Below are 21,434 nucleotides of genomic sequence, written 5' to 3'. Positions count from 1 at the left end.
TTGTGAATACACTTTCTGACATGGCTGCGCTCCTCCTCGGCGCCGTGCGCTCGGCGGCGGCGGCAGCGGCAGCGGCAGCAGACAGCTGTGTCAAACAGTGGGAGAACTTTTGACATTGACTGGGAGTGACGAGGCAGCGCGAGCAGATGTCTTCCTCTTTGCTTTGGGAGAAACGGCATCCTTGACCTTGTCACGGCTAATTTTAGGGCCTGGTTTATCACAGTGTTGATGTTTGTATCTTCCATTATGCACACTATCATTATGGGCGGGGGCAGGGGGGGTTGGTTCTTGTAATTGTTGGTACTCTGAAGTCATTTCCTGGGGGTCAAAACACTGCACGCACTCGCTCATGAGATGTTTCTGTCTGTAAAAAAAGAAATAGCGCTGTGCTCGCTCAGCTGGTCATGGCTGCGTGGCATCAGCCCTCGTGGCACCACTGTCACACGAAGTCACGGCAGGAGACCCCCCATCCCCCAACCCGACCCGTGCCAAATCTCCGTCCCATTCAGGAGAGACAAGGAAATACCCACGTGAACCTGTAGAACTGCACTTACTTTAGGAAGCGACAGCGCTTCGGTCACGGTGGAGTGGCTCCAAGTCTTCCGCAACCCAGCATAAACACCCATCATCCCCTCAGATTAAATGGAGTAGATATCACTTCCTTGGCCAGGCTCCAGCCGACGACCCCCATTGCTACTTTTTCTGTCCTTCTCTCGCCGTCCCTCCTGCGTCGCCCGTGTGCTTGGCTCACAGCCGTCCCTCATGTCTGGCTGTCGCCCCCCAGCCGTTTACTGTAGCGTTTGCGTACGCACTTATTGTAAGTTTACGGCGCCGATGGTGGAGAATGTAAGCGCTGATTAAAACAACACATCAGGGAGGTATAAAAAAAAGAAGGCCTGTGTGGTTATTGATTGAACCAGCTTTGTCTGATGTCTCTTATGTGGAAGAAATCAATGGCTGCAACACAACAAAGCTGCTGTCACTTATGGATTTATTATTAAGGTCTCTTACGCGTTCATATGTGTTGGGTGCTTCAGTTGGAAATTAGCATATGTCTGAAAATCCAAATGTCTGTGTTCTTTCCTCTCCCAGGCGGAGTTGACGGGCATTAAATGGCGTTGCTACTGCTTCTGCAGCGGCGGGGAGTACGGACCGGTGATCTCGGCTCCGGCCCAGGATGATCCGGTGCTGCGCAGCTTCATGCGCTGCGTCCAGGCCAACCTGCTCTGCGTGTGGCGCCGCAAGGTCAAGCCCGAGGCCAAGGAGCTGTGGATCTTCTGGTGGGGCGAGGAGCCCAACCTCGCCGACGTCATCCATCACGAGCTGAAAAGTGAGAAATACGCTCCCAGACGTTGAAGCGTTCTGTGGTTGTTTTTAGGTTTTATAGCCTGACGAATGATCACAGGCAACGTGGTTGTTAGGCTGTAAGGGCAGCGGATAAACTTTTACGAGGCTGCATTGACGGCTGTTCAGTCAGTTCTTCTGTATATTCGTGCGTCTCCGCTGCAGCGCGAAGAGCGTGCTGTTTGTTCAAGACGTGTAAAATCGATCCGTGTTGCGTAACATCGTCCTATATTTGGACCTGGCGTATCTCGCGTGTTTGCTTTGCAACACTGGTGTTTACATGCCGCTTCAGGTCTGCAGCAGACCACAACGGAGGCCGTTGCTCTCGCCACTATAGGAATGTCTGTGCGTGTTTGCGTTGGGGAAAGTTACGCGGCGATGTCTCACTGGAGAGAGATCGCTGCTGTCAGCAGTATTGTCCCTATTTATAGAAACATTTTCATTATCTCACCGCGCACGTGTGTAGAAGTCCCGCGTATTGACTGGGCCGGGCAGAGGAAGAAACGGGTGCGGGGTCCTATCAAGTTTGGCCTCGCGGAACAGAAAGAAAGCCTGAGCATTGGCTGGAGAGGCGGAAACAATCGTGAGAATATCAGTCCTCTGTTACCTGTTATAGTTTAGGTGATGTGAGGAAGCCTTCTGGGCACCTTCCTTCTAACGGAGGCCAATGCTGCTGCTCCGATTGCACAAACGTGTCATTTACAGTAGCCGCGATGCACATTTTCATTTAGATTGCGTAAACAGGTGTGTGTCATTGCGCTCCCTAAACCTCCACACCAGGGCTCCAATCATCATCATCATCATCTTGTTGCCTAATTGCTAAACTCCACTGCAATGTTTATATCCTGGCGGTAATTTCCCTGTTATCGCCAGTTTGCAGTCAGAGGGATTCCACGTCAACACAACGCTACCCGGAGCCGCGTCGCTGCGAGGATGGAGGAGCGGCGCGAGCAGCACCTTTCGAGCGGCTAATTGCAGCTTTAACGATGACGTGACTTTTCGGGTCTAATAAAGTTAATAATAATCCCGACCTGTTTAATTCAATTTTCCAGCGGTTTAGACGCCAACCAGACTGAGTCTGTGACGTCTAGTCGAAGGATTTCGTTGCCATAACCCTGGAAATGGCTGATAGTTAGGATATGTCCTGTTCAACACGTTTACACAGATAATTATACAGTTCAAATCAATATAGTCGAAGAGAAAAGGCGTGAAAATGGTCCTGCGGATTTTCAGAATTGAATATTGGGCCAGTAAATAATGAAACCTTTTCAAATAAATATAAATCTTTCATTCAAAGTCACTTTTATGGAGCCATTTTGCAGCAACTGACCTTTTTGAAAGTGACTTACTGTCCACTTCAGACTGATTCTAATGATTACACACATCAGTCGGAGAAGAAATCCTCTGAAAAAGAGGTGATAGGAGGATCCTTACCTGTCTGATAGCTATTCTGATATTAGGCTGCTTCGTGGTCTCACACAGGCTGCAGAAACTATGATGATGGTCTATATAAATAGTCTCTGTTTGCATCTCATATTGGACTTTAAACGCGTAGCACTCGGGGTGTGAGAGGGAGTCGTTAATTGTTTATTGAAATGAGGCTGAATCTCTTCCAAATTACAGTCGGTTGTAGCCAGGAATATCATTGTTTTACCTTTTGTCTTATGAGAATTCTGCAGCAGAATTCCTGCTGTGGGAATAGTTGATTGTTAGCTTTCTCTCACCTGCCTTTCAGCCCTTTCCTTTTAGAAAACTGACTGTGTTAATTGGATTTTGTTACATTCTAATATTTCATATCAGAATACTGAGAAACAATTTTGGGTTGGCTATTTTTTTTTGTCTTTCTGAGTTTTAATTTAACCGTAGTTTAATTTATTCTCCTGTATTTAGCTTTTCATTTTACATAAACCCATGACAATCCTGTATATTAGAAAACATAACAGATTAAATTCATTTGTAAAGTCATTTGATGCTTAACAGGCTGAAAACCCCCAAACTTATTAAAATAATCATGCGATGCATTTTCAAATGTGGGAAGAATAATTAAATTCGATGGGTGTCCATATATATTTTTCCTCCATTCTTCATCTGTCACATATCTTTATCATGTGACTCTGAGGGGAAATTACTAATCTCCTTACAATAACTCAATTTAAACTGATTAAACTGCCACTAATGTCACAGAACACTAACAGCACTTTCAGAACATCTCAAACATGTACACATATTCAAACTGGGGTCATTTCCCTTGGGTGTTTGGGGCTGTGGTACTTTTACTCTGCTCCGTACGTCCACCCGTGTTCGCTTAACTGCCCCCTTTTTTTCCTAATCAGGCTGCTGGAGTCTGTCCCATCAATCGTTGGGCAGGAATACACTCCCGACAAGTCACAGTCCATAGCAGGACACACACTGTTCACTCACACACACGCACACAGAAGGGCGACAGTACTCAGGGAAAACCCAGGGAGGGAAAACGCAGAAAACCCGGAGTCTTTCGATCCCAGACGTTACTTGACATCAGAAGGGAAAACTCGAGTTCCGTCCTCCGACTTTAACCGAACTGTCAAACCGCTTCATTTCTCAGCCTCCTGACTTATTTAGTTTGATCTGTGATGTAACTGATAAACTGGAAATACCCCTGATGCTACAGGCGGAGAGGCTGCACGCCACCACCTACAGCGTTGGAGTTGGGGCATAATCTGGGTGCTCACGCCATCCCCCTCCCTGGTTTCAACGAGGATATTAGTCATATCAGATTGACAGTTAATCACGACACTTCCACACGTTTATCGTTTGTTTCACGGCGTCTTGACTGCGGTGATTTCTAAGAGGGGTTTTGATTTAACGGTGGTCTTCGCTGGTGCCGATTCCCACACATCTGACGAGGAGCTAAAGCTTCCGGCTTTTGTGAATCAACAGAATATAACGATAATTATTTTGCCAGGCACGTAGCGGCTGCTGGAGCAGCGTGGATTGACATGTTTTTAAATGAGCTGGCTGGACAGCTCAGCGTTATCCTCCGACCAGAGAAGTGAATAGATGAATTTTTCAAAAGCGTATGGACGTGATGATTAAGAAAAGCCCATTATTACCCCAACGCGCTCCACACTTTTACAGACCCACATGAGAAAAGGGGGTTTCCATTGTAAGAAGAATGAGGAAGCAATGTTAACGTGTCGAAATCATTAAACTAAACGATCTGTTTGACAAGGAAACCGGCAAACGGGATTATGGATATATTTAAAGTTTCCCAAGGTGGATGCCACTGGGTTTCACACCCAAACTACGGCCTCAGCCACCATCCAGATCATCCAGATTACATCCAGATTACCCAATCTGGTCACGGGACACGTTGACGAACATGTTTTCACATCGAGTCACAAAAGCTTGATTTGATATTTGTGCTGTGATAGAATATTCGCTGCGTGCACTCCGCTCCAGAGGCAAAGATTACCCACTTTTCAGGGATGTCAAACGGCTCACTTGATCAGAGGTGACGAGGCAATATTTGCTGACTCCTTAAGCTGATTTGTGTTGTGGTTGTTGTAAGGCTCTAAAGCTGAGGGTATTGGCCAAAGAAACAAAACCAAATCCGAGTTTAAAGGATATAATTCGTACTAGTCTCAGCCGTAGGAGGGGCTCCACTGTAAGGCGCGCCTTGGTGTCACGTGTTTCGACTCTTCCGTGCACGGATCGTATGTCCTGAGTATTCAGGAATTAAGAACAGAGAAGAAAGAGGATCAATGTGTTGAAACAAGCGAGTCATTATTGTCAGGCTGGCACGGTCAGAATGAAAGTGACATATTTTGGATGGGAGTCTGTTACGCAGGCTGTTACGCAGGCGGACCCGCACACACGCACAAAATGGGTAGCATGTGACTGAGCATACTCCGGACGGTCTGATTAGGTGACAGAGGCATTCTGCCCTGTCAGATTTGCGCCCCCTCGCAGGATAATGTCATCCCAGCTGGTACGCACAACCCCACACCTCCTTCACTCACTCACAGGATGGAGTTATGGCACAGTCATTCATCATGAATGGCTGATAAAATTGGAACTGTCGCACCTAAAGAAGAAAATAGGATCGGTTGCTTGTGTATATTCCCAACTATTGGAAAATGTCAAACATGTACAAGCTGGGGTCATAGTCAACGCAAGAATTTATGGGTAAATTTACCAGTTAAATGCTTTGTGGTAGAAATGGTGACACCCCTGGATGTGAAGCCCTGTCGTTAGCTTTGTCTTAACCCGTTTGTGAAGATGGTGGTTTAAGTAAAGGCGATTTAATCTGAAAGGGTGTAAATATTCCAATGTGCCTGATGCTAACAGGTTCAATTTCCGGCGTGTTCTCACAACTAAATGTGCAACCACATCACAACGACCAAAGATGGGCCCACAGGTCAAATGACAGCCCTTAAGCTTTTGAAGTATACGTCCAGTGTTGAAACAAACATGCTTACATGGACATGTGGCCCGCATTTACATTTGATAATTCGTCCATAATCTGTTTCAGCAAATGGTGGTTTGACCTCCCAGTAATAATCCTTTTCCCACCAAATGACTCAGCGCGGCGAGTCTGACGTATGGGACTGGAGCCTCTGGTGACGCAACAAACTACAGAGAAATTTGCCTTTTTTAATGGAGACAGATAATTAGCAATTATGGGAATAAACACAAGAAACGCTGGTTGACAACGAAATAGTTTAGATGACAGTTTCGTATTTCTGCATTTAAATTATGGGTGAGGATTTGAGCGACTGCAGAGAGAAACGACTTTGCTTGCTCGCTGCTTTCACAGGAGTTCTCCAGGGTTTGCTCTTGGGTCCCCCTGTCTTCCCCTACTTGACAGTAGCCCTTGGCTGTTGCTTCACATGTTGTAGCTTCCTCTGAGTCAAACAACAACCCACACCTTCGCTTTCTTTCCTCTGAACCGTGGGAATACGACTCACGGGGCCTGATAATGTTTAATCTCACCTTTTTCTTTTTCCAAACCTTGTGCAAGACCTCCTGTCAGCGCCGTCGTGCCACGACTTTAACAACAACAACCTCCTGCTGGAGCCTCATATTGCAAAATCCTGTAAATGGCAAAACCGGAGTATTCACAAACAGCATAATTCCCCCTGTTTTGGCCTGATTTGCCCTCAGTGTCCTTTAATTTCCACTTTCACATCACTCATAGTCTGTGCACGGCTGTTCAGACCGAAAACACTCAGGTTGTGACCCGGACTCCCGTCCGTGCTGTTTGTTCTCAAACAATTGTCCAATTATTTATCCCTTCATGCAGTGGCCTTGCTGTCCCCTTCCTCCCCTGCGGAGAAATGACTTTCCCACTTGAGTTTGATGACAGTGTAAAAGAAAAAAACCCATCATCTCAGTACTTTATAACCACATTATTTATTGAATTGCCATTTTCTTTGTTGTGGGCTTCACCTAAATCAATGTGAATTATTGCATTCAACTCTATAAATCCAGTAAATCTAATACAACGGATGTGTTTAATAATAAATTGGGAACGCTGTGTTGAGCTACATGTGCTGCGCGGTGGCTGAATACTGCAGCCCCAACAGTGGGCGGCTGATTTATGAGTTTGAAATGACTCCCCTGTTGCATTCCTCACAAATGAGCCTGAATACAACCTACATCGCTAAATCCCCGCGATGTAAACGACGGTTTGATTTGTCAGCGCATAAAGGCGCAGAAGGAGACTTGCAGGAGGAGCGATCGTGGATTTGCCCGGGCTTCATCTGGTCTCGTCTGCGGCGGAAGGGCTGATGACTTTGATAACGCCGTGGGCGGTGCTCCTGTGCACCTCCGAAGCAGCATGTGGTCAAGGTGAACGCAGCAGCGGGAGGAAGAGCCGGAGCGGCGTTCATTTCCAGCTCAGAAGCTGGTGTTTGCATATTTACGCCACCACGAAGATTACCCCGCGCATCCCAATCACGTCAGGCGTTTGATTAAATTAAACATTTCTCACCGTGTACATGAAATGTTTACATGTTTTTCTCCAGCTAGAGTGAGCGTCCCCCCCAGCTTTCCTCTTCTTTATGGAAACTGTAGTTAAGCTGAGAGGAATACAAAGTAGGGGAAATCCAGCAGAAGAAGAAGGAAAAAAAACCCTCTGACTGGAATCAATCCTAGCTGGGGGTGAATGTTGTTCCAGACTTCTTAACGACACCTTCTCAGAGAAATTATGTGCATACATTAGTCTGAGATCTCCCCTCGCTGTAAAGCGTAAACTGTAAAGTTTAAAATAATCAAACGCCACTTCGCGTTTGCAGAAGTTCGGAGTCGCTCACCTGCAGCCGGCCTGCTGTCCGCGCGCCAAAATGACTCGGCGCCATTGGTTGCATTTGCGTTGCGTGGAACCTGGCGGAGAGAATGAGGGCGAGTGAGATAGGACTACATTAAAAACCTGGCTCGTGCACAACCTCTATCAGCTCGATGGTTGGCTGGCGCAACAAAGATATGTGAGCAACAAGTGGATTAGTGCAGCAGCGCTTATGAGAAAATAATCAGAGATAATGGAATTAACAGGGCTGGGAGAGGGTGTAAATTGGACTTGACTTCAGGCAAACAAACAAACAGAGCAAAGAAAAAAAAAATCCATGCCAAATATGTAGGAGAGTCTCAGTCTGTCTGTCTGTCTGTGGGGTTTTCAAAGCTGCAGCTGGCTGCTGTGTCCTTCATCAACAGAACCGGTTGCCATATTTTTTTCCCCCCCAAAGCTGGAGAGCTTGTGGAGTGTGTGTACATACGCACACCCTGACAGGTTTTTATGCGTGTGTGTGGCGGTTATCATTCCTTGTGAGTGTCCATAATTGGTGCAGGGTGTGTGCATGTAGGTGTGTGAGTGAGTGAGGGCTGGCAGAGGTTGCAAGGTAATTGTCCTGTGAAAAACTGGTTGCCAAGTGTGTGTGTGTATGTGTGTATATATCAGAGCACAGGAGGGAGGGCTAACCTCTGCCACCATCTGTCCACGTCTGGCTGTGAACCCGTAATCTGGCCTGTGGAGACAAACCCTCCTCCCCACTTACCACCTGCTACAGAAATACAGGTTGCATTGAGGTTATATTACTGATATGGATCTGCTGGCAAGGATGCTCCCTGACTAGTGTGTGGTGCATAATTTACTCTTTACTATGGGGGACGGTTCTGGGCTTGTTTTGCATTTGCCTGCATCTTAATGCCCAGACTTGGGGCCTTTCTTATAAAAACATCTGTTTGAATCGAGCCAGGTCCTGCCAAATAAGTTCGCCCGGTGCTGATTAAGCTGATTACAGCCGGATAAATCCCTCTGTATTTCACAGAACGCTGCAACGGCGGCCGCTGTCCCGCGCTGGCTCACCCGATGCGTTTCCCTCGGCAGAACAGCGTCTCCTTTGTTGTCGGACTTGCGCCATTGCTCATTCAGTCGATGCAGGATAGCAATGTGACTGTCAGGAAGTGAAATTCTTATTTTGATTGGCGATAAAGAAGTGGTGCTGCTATATATGTTGATACAAGTAAGAAGGAAATACATGAAAGTGCTCTCGCAGGCCAATATAAAGTACACAGAAATGGATGGACATACAATTTTACCCTCAAAAGTGAGGAGGAGTGTTTTATCTTGACCTTTTGTGGTCCATTTTCCCTTAAATAACTTTTCTAAAACCTAGATTTGGTCATTTTAGAGGTCTCATCTGATGATAAAACCTCTTGGTTGGCTGCTCTTGGGTGTCATATAGGAGATACTTCCTGTCATCATGTGATAATGTCATGAATGCAAGAAGGCAGTGCTCATATACTGGACTAGTGCTTTACACAATGGCAGGGTGTGAAACGATCCAATAATGTCCAAAAAAGTCCTTTTTTATCTATTAGGCCCACGGAAATCTGCTATCAGGGTAGCTATCGAGATAGCGGCATATCTGGGCCGCGCTGCCACCGACTAGAATCTTTGCTTTCCTTAAATCAAAGAGGAATTAAGTGTTTCTCTCAAGAGTACCTTAAGTGTACGTTTTCACCTCCCTGATTATTGCGGAGAGAACCCTGAAGTGCTCCGTCTCCTGTGAACTACCGGCAAATGATCATCGTAGGTGGGTATCAGTTTGCATTTTATAACCCTTGACTTATTTCCTCTCTTTGTTATTTTTTATTTTTTTTAATTCTCCGCTCAGTCTTGCACAAGCTTTGCAGCGTCACACTCCCAGCATTGTGATCGGCGCGCTGCAGAAACGAGCCAGGGTTGTGCAAACACGGTTAAAGCGACTCTCCCTGGATTCACTTTGGATGTTATCAGGGAGAGAAGGCGGACAGGAAGCTGTTTCTGAACTGATAACCGAGCCAAATAGTTCAGCTGTGTTGCTGCGGCAGGTAGTCGTGGATGGCTGGATGGGAATTAGCTTAAAAGGCTTTAAAGTTTAACTGTGTGAGGACCACGCGGGTAAATGAGGTTAAAACAAGATAAAAAAGCTGGCAGAGAGTGAATAAAAAGTGTGTGAGCCACCTCTGTGAGGATGAAAAGGTCAACCGTGCAAGAAATATTCATTCTTTAGAAGACAAATCTGCTATTCATGTGTTCATGCACAATGCTGAGTATGTATTCATCATCACTGGCCTTTTGCATACATGCAATAATAAAATAATGTGTTTTTTTTATTGCAGATGAAACTGATACAAAAGGGAAATAACTAGACCTGCACAATTGGAGCATTAACCTTTGCTGGGTCAATTCAAAAATGATAATAGAATACCAAGAATCTCATAACCTCATTTGGATTTTTGAAAACCCCATCTTGATCCGAAACCACTCCTGAAACCTTTATTTCTGTGTCAACGCATTTGACTAGGCGCTCGCTGTTTCCTGTGATGCTTCCAGTGCTCTCTTCTTCCTCCTGCTGCTCTCAGATATCACAGTTCCAAGAGAATTCTTCTTAAAGGGCTCAGCAGATGACTTAACTGTTGCTGTAAAAATCTCTCCATTCAAGCGGCAAGTGGAGGAAAACCTCGCTATGGCAACAGGAATGTCCTCCTACATATGGATTTATTAAAACTTGAACTTTGAGTTTTAAATCACATGAGCCACGTTAGCCAAAACTGCTATTAGGTGATTGAAGATAATCTGAGTTGGCTAATGTTTCTTTCTAGAGCTAAAAGATGACCAAGATAAAAGAAACTGTATTGACATTTAAGACTCTAAACGGTATCAAAATCTATCTGACAGAGCTGATCTCAGCTTAGTGGAGATGCTCCTCTGCAGATTTGCACGCTTTTATTTCAAACAGTGATCCTGCTTCCAGGCTTTGTGGGGTCTCTTTTCCCTTTCCCCTCTCTTGTATTTGGGGTCGTTTGCTGTGATGTTCAGGTGGCGCATGCCTGTTAGCGCGCTCGCTTTCTTGGCGAATGAACGGTGGGGGTGTACAGTTGCCAATCAAAGCCTACTCCATCTCTTTATTCCTTCAGGGTTTGTCTTAGGAAGGGCTCACAGAAGCAAAACGCAAACAGAGGGAATGAATAATTAGCCTCCTGGATTTTTTTTTTCCTTCTTTCAAATCGTGAAGTAGGTCGTTGGCTGATACTAGCCCCCCCCCCCCCTCCTCCGCGAGGGAATGTTGCTTCACCTACTGAGACAGACTCATGGATTCTGAGACGGCATTTGACTCTTTTTCCTCCTGTCTGGCTTTGGCTGGTGGAGAAGTGAGTCATGTGGAAAACGATAATTCCATGATAGCCACAAAAAAAGGAAAACATGCACGAAAAGAGGGAGGAGGGGAGGAGGGGGCGGGAAGAGCAGGGAGGGGTAGGACAAGGGAGAGATACAAGTAGTGAGAGAGAGCGGGAGAAAGGGAGGGGAGCATGTGTTGTGTATGACGGGAATTCATGCTTCAAAAAGAAGAAAAGAAGTGGCTTGTTTGGAGTTGGGGGGGTGGGGGTGGGGGGGGACATCTGCGATTTCTCTCCGGCCAGTCAGATACACAGTTTGTTGCTCTGCACATGTTCTGCACCAGAACAATACCCACTCTTTATTAAAGAAATCTTTATTTCACACCTCCCTCTCTCTTCACATCTCTCTCACCGCCCCCCCCCCTCAAAAAAAGGAGAAAATAAGTAAATAAAAGCAGCCAGGAAGGATCCGGCTGTTCTGGAGCAGCGACTGTTTTCAGTGGGATGGACAGATGTACGAACGCCCCGCCTGTCGCACGCAGGGCAACGGAGGAAAAAAGGAGGAAAAAGGGTTACGTCTATCCTTGCCTATCCTGCACGCATGCATGGGGGGAGGAGGGAAAGCCAGGCTGCAAACCAAGAACCTGGGGGGGGGGGGTGTCTCAGTCATGTTTACTTGTCTGTAAATTTGCAGGGAAGAACGGATATTCTCTGATTTCTCTCCCGCCTCCTTTTCTCTTCTCCACCCCTTATGGGTTGTCAGGGCGTGGCCTGTGACCTCTTGACCCTAGACCGAGTGTGCAAATGTGTGTGTGTGTGTGTGTGAGAGAGAGCGAGAGAGGGAGAGGGAGAGGGGGGGATGAGGCATTGAAGAAGGTTGAAGTTTCCCAGCTGCACAGAGAAGGGGTGGGGGTGTAAGTTTTTTCCTCTGCGAGCTCTCAGTTTTGAAAGAAAAGCCACAAAGTGAAAGAATGAGAGCTTTGTGCGCGCGTGTGTGCACGTTTGTGCGTTTTAGAAGAGGAAGAGTGAGACAGAAGTGTAAAAAAGCGCGACAGAGGAGTGGAGAAAGGGTATAAAAGCCCCCAAAACAACCCCAGAAAAACGAGGGAATTGGTGAGTTAAAGGGATCAGTGTTTGCTGGAAACAGCGTCGATGGGTGGGGCAAACCAGAGATGGAGGTAGAACATGGAAGGGAGGTGTCATGAGAGGGAAAAAAAGAATGGAGCTTTCTGGAAAGCTCGGAAAAGCGGACGGATATTTATATTTTTCACTGTAGTTTACTTCCTCGCGCGGCTCTAAAATATACGGTTTTAGGTGATCGTCCCCTGAATTCATTATAATTTCCCCTGAATTCATTATAATTTCTGGTTCTCTGCTAAATCAGTTGCTTTAGTGATGCTTGCAGCAGCTTCTTACAGTAAAAGAGGCTCTAAGACACAACTTAAGGGGCGCAGAAAGCGCTCTGGGATGGAATAACTGCAGCCGTTGTTTGCTCTTTTCTGAAGATCTGCTGGCTGCCTTTGATATCTACAGCTAGTTTGAGGCCTCTCGGCCGAGTCACTACAATGACCAAATTGATTTTCACCCCTGGCGCTTTTATCACCAGCTCAGAAATGCTGATTTTGTTGCAGTACACCAACAATCGATGCCTCTCTTCTCTCCCATAGGGTCAACCTGCTTGTTTAAACAATTAGAAGCCACTATAGTGAAGGTATTTTATATTTCCAAGATGTTCAGTCGGGAAGCTTTAAACTCAAAAAGGACTTTATCCCTCGCTCTCATTCCTGTTGGAAACGGCCCTTTTTTGAAATTCTGACCCATGTTACACAAAAAAAATCTGGTGCCATTATTGTTTAAAAGGAAGAGAGGAAAGAAAAGCATTACAGTGTCCAGGCTGGTTGTGATGTTGTTTGGGAAATTGATCTCTCGTTCCTTGTCAGTTGGAACATTTATGTCACGGCTATGAGACGTATAATTCTGTGTAAGTGCTCTAAGAACCAGACGAGAGGCCAATACCTCCATGAATGAACTGCAGCCCGGCCTGCCAGGAAAGTGAGGAGAGCTCTCCATCATCCTGCTCATCCTTGAGAGAGAGAGAGATAGAGGGAAAGAGAGAGGGAGACAGAGAGGGAGAGAGAGAGAGAGGGAGAGAGAGCTTATTTTGCTTTCAGTGTCCCTCCCTCTCCTCTCCTCTTCCCTCTTGTGGCAGTTAGGGAGCTCTGTGGAGTCCCACTAAGCCTCTCAATGGCTCCCCGGTCTCCCACCTCGAGGCCCATTCACTTCTAATGAGGTGCTCAAGTGTCTCTGGCTTAACATGAGGGTCAACGCCACAGAAACGGACCCCTCTTCGTCGCCAGGTCCATCCCAGCCCATATCGTCGTGTCCTGAAATAGAAATCCGCCGTGTTAAAATGTCAACACGTTCTGTTTTTATTCTTGCGTTACCTGGAAGGCTTTGAATGATTTGGTTGAAGGCTAATTGGCGAAAGCTCGAATGCCCGCACGAGTAATCTCTAAGTGATTATTAGCGGCCTGACTTTAGCTCCAACCAGCCTTAACTTGACTTTACCTGAAAAAAGAACTCTACTCCAAATAATGAGGTCTTGCACAGGCCTTGGGCACTTCAGGTGGCTCTGCGGTCATAATGCCACTAATAATAATAAAACAGCCACTTTAAGTCACTCTCCAGTCGTCCACTTCACCGTTCGCTCCTCTGGATCAAGTGAGCAGCATTGTTTTCCAGCGTACTTGTCAATAAATTACCCTAATGTGTCAGCGCGGCACCACAGGAGCACAAGCGGCTGCCACTGAACACAATGCCAGAGGACCCACCTTCCTTTAATTTAATCCCTTTTTTTATTCCCATTCCAAGCGTGATTAGAAAGGGGGGAAGGTGTGTATGTGTGTGTGTGTGTGTGAGGGGTGAACAGCATCACCGGAGGAGGAGGAGGAGATTCCTGTCTGCTTCCTCGTGAATATTTCATATTCTACAGCAGCCTCAGTTGTTTTGCATTAAAATCAGGAGTATTAGTGTTCAGATATTTAACTCTGCGCCTGCCTCTGACGCTTATCTTCACTGGAAATCTGCAGATGGGCTGTTTGATGATGTCTGAGCAAAAAACAAGCTTTCACTCTCCGGTCCCGCTTAAGCAACGCGCCGTCCACGTTTCCCTGAAAGTATTAAATAAGAAATGGTTGCAGGGAGAGAACGGCATGGGAAGCGCATGCTAGCCTGGTGCTGTGCGGAGCTGCCGCGGCCCAGCAAACAGCAGTTACCATGATAACGCAGCTAATTAATGATGAGAAGAAACGAGACAGAAAATAGTTCAACTCCTCATCATTGGTGGTTCGCCAGTGCAGATTCAGCAGAAATTCGCCGGTAATGTAACAAGTGTTCTGCTTCCTCACAGCTCCCTTTTAATTGTTTTTTCCCTGTTAATTCTCTGCTGGAATCCAAGCAGTTGTGATTATGTGAGACCACAGAGACAAAATGTGTTTTTCTTTTTACGGCAACAGTCCACACAAACATTCCCCATTCATTTATTTATCAGCCGGTGACTTGTGGGAAATTGCTTGGCACTTAGCACTTAGCATCTCTCCATTCACAGCACATCAAAACTGTGTGTGTGCGTGTGTGTGTGTGTGTGTGTGTGCTGGGTTGAATGAGCTAAGTGACTGGCAAAATTACGTAAGGGTGTGGGATAATTCTGTTGGCTTTTCTCTGCACAATTGTCTCTTTTCGGATTGCTGGGGGTTGGCAAGAGGCCACCGTGCCCACACATGCTCGTGCACGCGCGTGCACTTAAACTTTCTCACTATACAATTTTCCTTTCTGCTCTGACTTTTTTTTGGCCACGTTTCACTGTAGTTTATGCAACCGCGCAGAAAACGTGCAGAGGAATCGCTTTGATGCAGATTTGGAGGCTTTAATTGCGTCATTTCGGCTCCTCTTGTAGCTTCACCTCCGCCTCAACAGTTGCTTCCTTCTGTTTCTTCCTTCCTGCGTTGACCCCAACGCGCGACCTCTTCTGTCAGCCTGTAATATAGTGTCAACACTGTCACTGCAGGCTGTATTGATACGAGCTTGAACTCCACTTTCTTATTGTTTTGAATTTTTTTTATTAACCTCTTTATTTCCCGCATGCTCTTGATGATGCCCTCCTCCTCCTTCTTCTTCTCCTCCTCCTCCTCCTCCTCTTGCATGTGTAAAACATCCTCTGTGAGTTTCCTGTTTGCACACAGAGTGGCTGACACCTAAGTTACTATATATGTGTGTCTTTCAGCTTCTCTGTGGACACGTTTTGTGCGTAAACCCCAGCTAAACGTGCTGTTTTCCACCAGCAGGCACACATTGTCAGGGCCGCTCTGTGCTCTCACCCTCTGTCCTCCCCTCATCTGCTATTCCGCGGCACCTAGAATTCGCAGCAGGTCGAATCTGGCAGTGCTGCGTGTCGCCAAACCTCAGAATGTGTTACTTAATGCAACGTGATACACGCTCTGCAAATTGTGGTGGCTGCAAAACTCCCATTTGTTTTGCAAACCTCAGCTGCACCGGGGCCAGTTTTCCTGCGCAACGCTCCCGATGCGCCTACTGCCAATAAGTGGAGCCAGTTGTTGGAAGAGGCATCGCCAGGAGGTCCGTGTAAAAATAAGCTAGCGGCAGAAGCTGTGTAAGGGCGTATTGAGAGGCGCTCTGTTGTCAGGGCTTGGGTCAGCGCCAGCCACCTATTCTCACCCTCCACTTTGACCTCGGCTCTGGGGAGGTGGGGCTTCTCCTGGCTGCAACTCGACTCCCCAGCTCCATCTGGTGCCACCGGCGAAGGGCTGGAAGGATCACCGGCAACATTTAGACTGACAAAATATATTCAAAGGCAATTAGATTTGTCGCGACGGGCTAAATGAAGGGGCTAATTGTGCGCTGCTGCGGCATTTGTGTGCCAGTATTTACACGGGTCCGCTCATGGCCCAACATTCACACCCCAGTCCCCTTTCTTGCCTCTCTGTCTGACTCACTCCCACAACTATGCAAGCAACTGCAGCCCAGTCACCTAATTGATTCCAGACATCCCTCCACTCTCCTCCTCTTTGCTGTCACTGTTGCCCCTCCCCTCGTCCATCTCCCCGGGCTCTCTGGGTCTCAGCGCCTGACACACGTCCTTTTAACTCGTTCCGTCCATTTATAATGATACAGAGAGATGGCTGACAGGGAGCAGGCTTGCCCTGGAGCACCCGCAGACCCGCAGCGCTCAAAACTTTATATCAGATGTTGGAAATGAAACGTCTGGAAGAACATTCGGGACATTTTGTGCTCTCGGTTCATGTGACAGAAGACGGTGTTTCAGCTTGCTGATATGTGTGTAAAAGCATGGCAGAAAGGTGATAAAGCGTGCTGTAGAGTGTGTCATATTGGCGAGGGAGGCCACGTGGGAGAGTCAAATATATCCAGTCCAGTTACAGTGCAGAATATTCATCCCTCCATTGAAGAGGTTTTTCACCTACTGTTGGTCCAGACCTTTGTCCTTTTATAGTTTTCTCACAAAAAAGAGCTGCCTGAATCGTCTGAAGTGAGCCTTTTCTTGAAATACATGGATTTATTGGGTAATTCCTGCTTTTGGACTCACACGGGCAGAGACAGCGTCCATGAGGTGTGATGTTTTCCCATCAGCCAGCTTGTTGCTAGCGTGACAGACGTTAGCAACAAGCTGCCGTTGTAGTTCAAATAAAAGAGTCAAGCAAAACTGTCAGCTGAACAAGTGGGATTTCTATACACTACATGCTGGTCTGATCTTACCGTCCCTGAAGGATGGAGCCTTTGCTAAGTACCGCGGAAATATATGTCTGAGGGCAAATGAGAGCAGATTTTGGACACAGATGTGGGGGCATTAATAGAGAGCTGTGGTAGCAGTTATTGGGTCCTTGTCTCCCTCCAGAAGATAATAAACAGAGTTGCTATGGTTTAATGGAAATGCTTTCATGGTATCATGTAACCCTTCAGCTGTTCGGAAAGCGGGTCGGGATACTTCAGCGTTGCGCCGCCCGTCCGAGATTCGCCGCAGTTGTAAAAGCGCGAGCTTATAAAGTGTTTAGCTAAATGGTTTCCTGGAAATCATCTGTCAGCCGCACAGAGAAGAGAGAGGAGCACATGTTGCCGTTCGCACTGGAAATATGCTCATTAATATGTGCTGCCGCTATAATTAGCCCCGGCCAATATGGCGGCAGTGTTATCAGATGCAATATTAATAAAAGTGAAGAAAAGGAAAGATCGGATTTGGACCGAAAGGACGCCTTCCCCTTTGACTCTCGCTGGTTGTTTTCAAGCAGCGATGACGTTTTTGAGGAACTAAAAAGATTTCCCATGTTTGTCTGCCGCGCCCAAAACCAAAACTGTGGCCAAAAAAAAAAAAAAAATCCAAATTGGAAGCAGATTTGTTAAGTGTAAAACATGGTGAAGTCCCTGAGCAACAAGTTCCCTCTTAAAGGCTCTTCTGACATCCTGTGGCAAATCAGTCACACTGTATGTTTTATATTTATTTTTATGGGAATGTGTTGAGCTCGTATCCATTTTATGAGATTGGTCCGTTGGTTGTACTCTAAAATGGCCTCATCATCAGCGTAAACAGGGAATATCTTCCACTTAAAGCTGAATCATTTCACCTATTGTCACGTGTCATTTAATGAGCATTCATTTTATAGCTGAAACTCTTATTAATGTATTTTTCAGTCATTAGGATCGCTCAGCAAACATCACAGTAATTATTCCAGCAGATATCCAGCGAGGAGTCGATTCAATTTTCTGAATTGTCACACATCAGAATCAGGAGGAGGAGGTGTTTTGGAAAGCATTTATCCATGAAATGATTTATAACTACACCAAATTCATCCAAAACAGCTGAATAAACCCCCCTGAGTGCAGAACAAAAAGAAAACCAAACTTGACATATCACTGCTAATTAATCAAGTCTCTCTCTCACACACACACACACCCCCACAAACACACACACTCTGTGGAGACACAACTGGACATCCTGACAACCGGCTGCTATGGACTCAATAGAAAAAGGAGAGAGCGGGAAAGAACAGAGGTGAGAAAGAGAAGGGAACGAGGGAGGAAACGTGTGGAAAGGGGTCATCGTGTGAGACGGAACCTTGTCACACCTTAATTCCCAGTGTCTCTGTCTGCCTCAGATCAATACCACCTCTGCGGTGTGTTAACACGGCAGTGTTGTGGCGAAAGGTCACCGCCGTGGTGCCAGATCAACGCCGCTGAAAGGGAGAAATCGGTCGAAAGATGGATCTAAAGAAGGAGAAGGGGAGGGGAAATGAGAGAGATGGATGAGAATGAGATGTAGTGGAGGAGAGAGGGGAATATAGCGGTAATGCAGGGACTGTGGCGGCGGCGACCCAGTTCAATCACTGCTTGTTTGTGTTTGGGGTGGTGCGGCAGTTAAGAGCATCGAGGCACGGAGATGGGGGTGGGAAGGTTGCCTAGAACAAACAAGCGTTACCTCGCTGCGTGCGCATGCCGCGCTCGCGGCTGCAGAGTCGGGCCGGAGCTGGCGCGTGCTCTGCACCGCTCAGGGAAGAAGTTTCAGGCGCCGGCGTCCCGTCGGGCTGCGGCGACGCGCCGACTTCTTCATCCTTTTACGTGAGGCTGAAACGCGTCTCATGCCGTCTCATCCGACGCCCCTCGTTAAAGTCATGGGTTTAAATGAAATTGAGAAATCAATATTAACAGTTAGCACTTGGAGGAGGGGGAAGGACGAGTCAAACGCGCTCCATTATGCTCTTTACTGTATCCTGCTGCGCTGTTATTTAATGTTTGCAACGGAAACGTGAGGTTTTTTTGTCCAAAGCGAATCATGCTGTTGTCGCTCGATGCTATAATCATGCCTGTTGGTCGTAGCTAACTGAAATATTGCAGGCTTTTATGTACATACCGAGAATGGCGGTGTCATTTAGTCAGGGGGGCTCTGCTGTAGTTCGAATTGCTCCTTAGTCTTATTATTGATTGATGCATTCTGGTTACGATTAGCTCAGGAGGGACTCTTTTTAATTCATTTACCCGGAGGCCGGTGCAAAATCTGCTCTTATTTGGATCTTTGGGCATTTTTCTCTCAACTATTAATGGAAATAAACCTGATTTTTGTATTTGTGGGACATCAGTTGCACAAAAAGGTTGAGCTTTTAGTTGGTAATGTAATTGAGGGTGGACAGATTCTGTTCCTTGGAGATTTTTTTTTCAGACATGATGCAGTTCCCTGTAGTTCAGGGAATGATGGATCATGAAGCTTTAAAGGCATATTGCACTTAGCCCTGCACGTAGCATCTGCACAGTTCTCCCCGGGGCCATTTGTGTCCCTCTTCCGATTAACACACTACACACCCAAATCATTGCTCGCGGACACGATTGTAGGCGAGTTTCACGCCATGTTACCTTTAATTGCTAAGTGTTTCACTTTCCAACAATTCCGTGACCTTGTGTACTTTGAGTCGTCACTGAACGCGTTGATCCATCACAGCGGCAGGACGTGTGACATCTACAACTTGTAAAACACTTTGCTCTGGGGTCCGCCATGCTAACTTTGGGGTGGGACTCTGGAGAGAAGGCAGGGTCTTCTTAGAAAAAGAGGCCAAGAGGCTGAGCTGGAGCTGGCCACGACATGAGCAAACCAAGGTGGCCTGTTGAGGATCGGGGGGGGGGGGGGGTACGCTGGAAGATAGGACATTTTTTAAGAGGTATGGAGGGAGAGAGAGATGTAGAGTCAGTTAAAGCTAATGAGCTGGATTTTGCCAGAGACTTGGCATTCTGCTCGTGATGCTCGCTCTATCTCTCTCCTCTGTAGAAGAGCTGGCTGGAGTGAGCTTCCTGTCTGAGCCCTGAAGCAGGAGTAAATGAGGGGTGTGTGTGGACGTGTGTGTGTGTGTGTGTGTGTGTGTGTGTGTGTGTGTGTGCGTGTGTGTGCGGAGTGGGGTAGGGTCGTGACGGAGGGGTGCTGGAAGTAATAGAACAGAGGAAGGAGGAGGAGATGGGGGAGGGTGAGGGGCAGGAGGGACCAGCGTTGAAGCTGAATGCCAGGGCGCCATGTTCTCACCGGCAGCGTTTCCATGGTTACAGGGTAATTCTGGCGAGTAGGGAAATTTCATTCACTGTGCGTTATGGAGAATAAGATGAAATTAGTGAGGGGATATCAACAGAGGGGAGGGGGGGGGGGGTTACAGTGGAAGGGATGAAAAAATAAGGTTAGGTGAAGAACAGGAGAGGGAAAAAGGAAACCGCCACTGAGGTTTCTGCCACCCATCCCCCAGGCGATCTGCTTCTGTCTCTCATTCCTTCTTTTTTTGTGAATTTCTGTGATGCCTGGTTTGTTTTCCACCACCCCATAAGCAAACACAACACCCACCCACAAGCCTCCACTTCTTCCAGGAGCCCTGCAGGTACATGGCAAAGAACAAAGAAAAACACTGTTAACTGGCCTCTGTCTGTGTGCGTGTGCGTGCGCGCGTGTGTGTGTGTGTCGTGTTTTTGGAAGGATGACAGAGCGGGGGGGGGGGTCAGCGCAGGGTCGGGTCAGAGGGTTAAAGAAATCACATTTGACACACGTGAAGCGGCTGCCGACGTCCGAAGCTCCGTCGCTGCAGCTGATTTGACCGTGTTTGTCTTTGATTTTCACTGAGACAGAAGGACTTCAGTTCCAGCTCCAGCTCCGCACAAGCCCGAGCATGTGCCTGTCTGCCTGTCTGCCTGTCTGCCTGTCTGCCTGTCTGCCTGTCTGCCTGTCTGCCCGTCTGTGCCTCTCTCTTCTCTCTTTCCCTCACTTCCACTAACTGAGGTTGACAACTGCGCGGAGTTTGACCGGGCTGCCGCTGCAGCCAACCTGACAGCTGCAGCCGAGCACCTTCTGCACACACACACACACACACACACACACACACACACGCGCGCACGCACGCACGCGCGCCCTGATCCTCCCTGGTATTCCTGACATGCTGCACTGGTTATCTCATCAGCACATGCAGCGTGTTTAGTCACAAACTCGTTTTGTTCACTGTTTTATTTACCGACGTGTGCAGCTGTTTCGCTGCATTTTAGCCGCGTCAGAAAATAAAGATGAATGATCTGGATGTCGTCCTTGTTTTTCAGTGGCTGAGGAGGGGCTGTGGGAGTGCGGCCTGTCCTATGAGTGCAGGACCCTGCTGTTCAAGGCCATACATAACCTGCTGGAAAGGTAAAACCCATCTCTTCATGCATTAAATATTGAATCTGGCAACAGTTTTTAACTTGTTAATTCAATTTTTACTCTACGGGGTGCAAACATTTTAAAATCCTGCATTTACCAGCTTGTTCTTCTACTGTTTTATTTCCAAGTTTCCTTATTTGTATTTACTTTTCCTTCAAAGGTTACGCACTGTTTTCGTTTTTATTCCCTGATGCATTTATTTATAGAATAT

At 47.0% G+C, this 21,434-nt stretch overlaps 1 protein-coding gene across 2 annotated transcripts in view; it reads left to right on the top strand.

Annotated features, from left to right (window-relative positions):
• The window catches only part of LOC130517076 (mediator of RNA polymerase II transcription subunit 13-like), a 55,300-nt gene that overhangs the window by 12,480 nt on the left and 21,386 nt on the right, over positions 1-21,434 (top strand). For both annotated transcript variants that reach the window (XM_057018680.1, XM_057018679.1), the window contains exons 2-3: positions 1,093-1,330; positions 21,127-21,211. In XM_057018680.1, the coding sequence (XP_056874660.1) occupies positions 1,093-1,330; positions 21,127-21,211 (323 nt within the window). The remainder of the gene's footprint in view (positions 1-1,092; positions 1,331-21,126; positions 21,212-21,434) is intronic.

Source organism: Takifugu flavidus, chromosome 20 (genome assembly GCF_003711565.1).
Source record: "Takifugu flavidus isolate HTHZ2018 chromosome 20, ASM371156v2, whole genome shotgun sequence".
NCBI lineage: Eukaryota > Metazoa > Chordata > Actinopteri > Tetraodontiformes > Tetraodontidae > Takifugu > Takifugu flavidus.
Note: the sequence above shows the minus strand (reverse complement) of the source record. Positions and strands in the feature narration are given on the sequence as shown.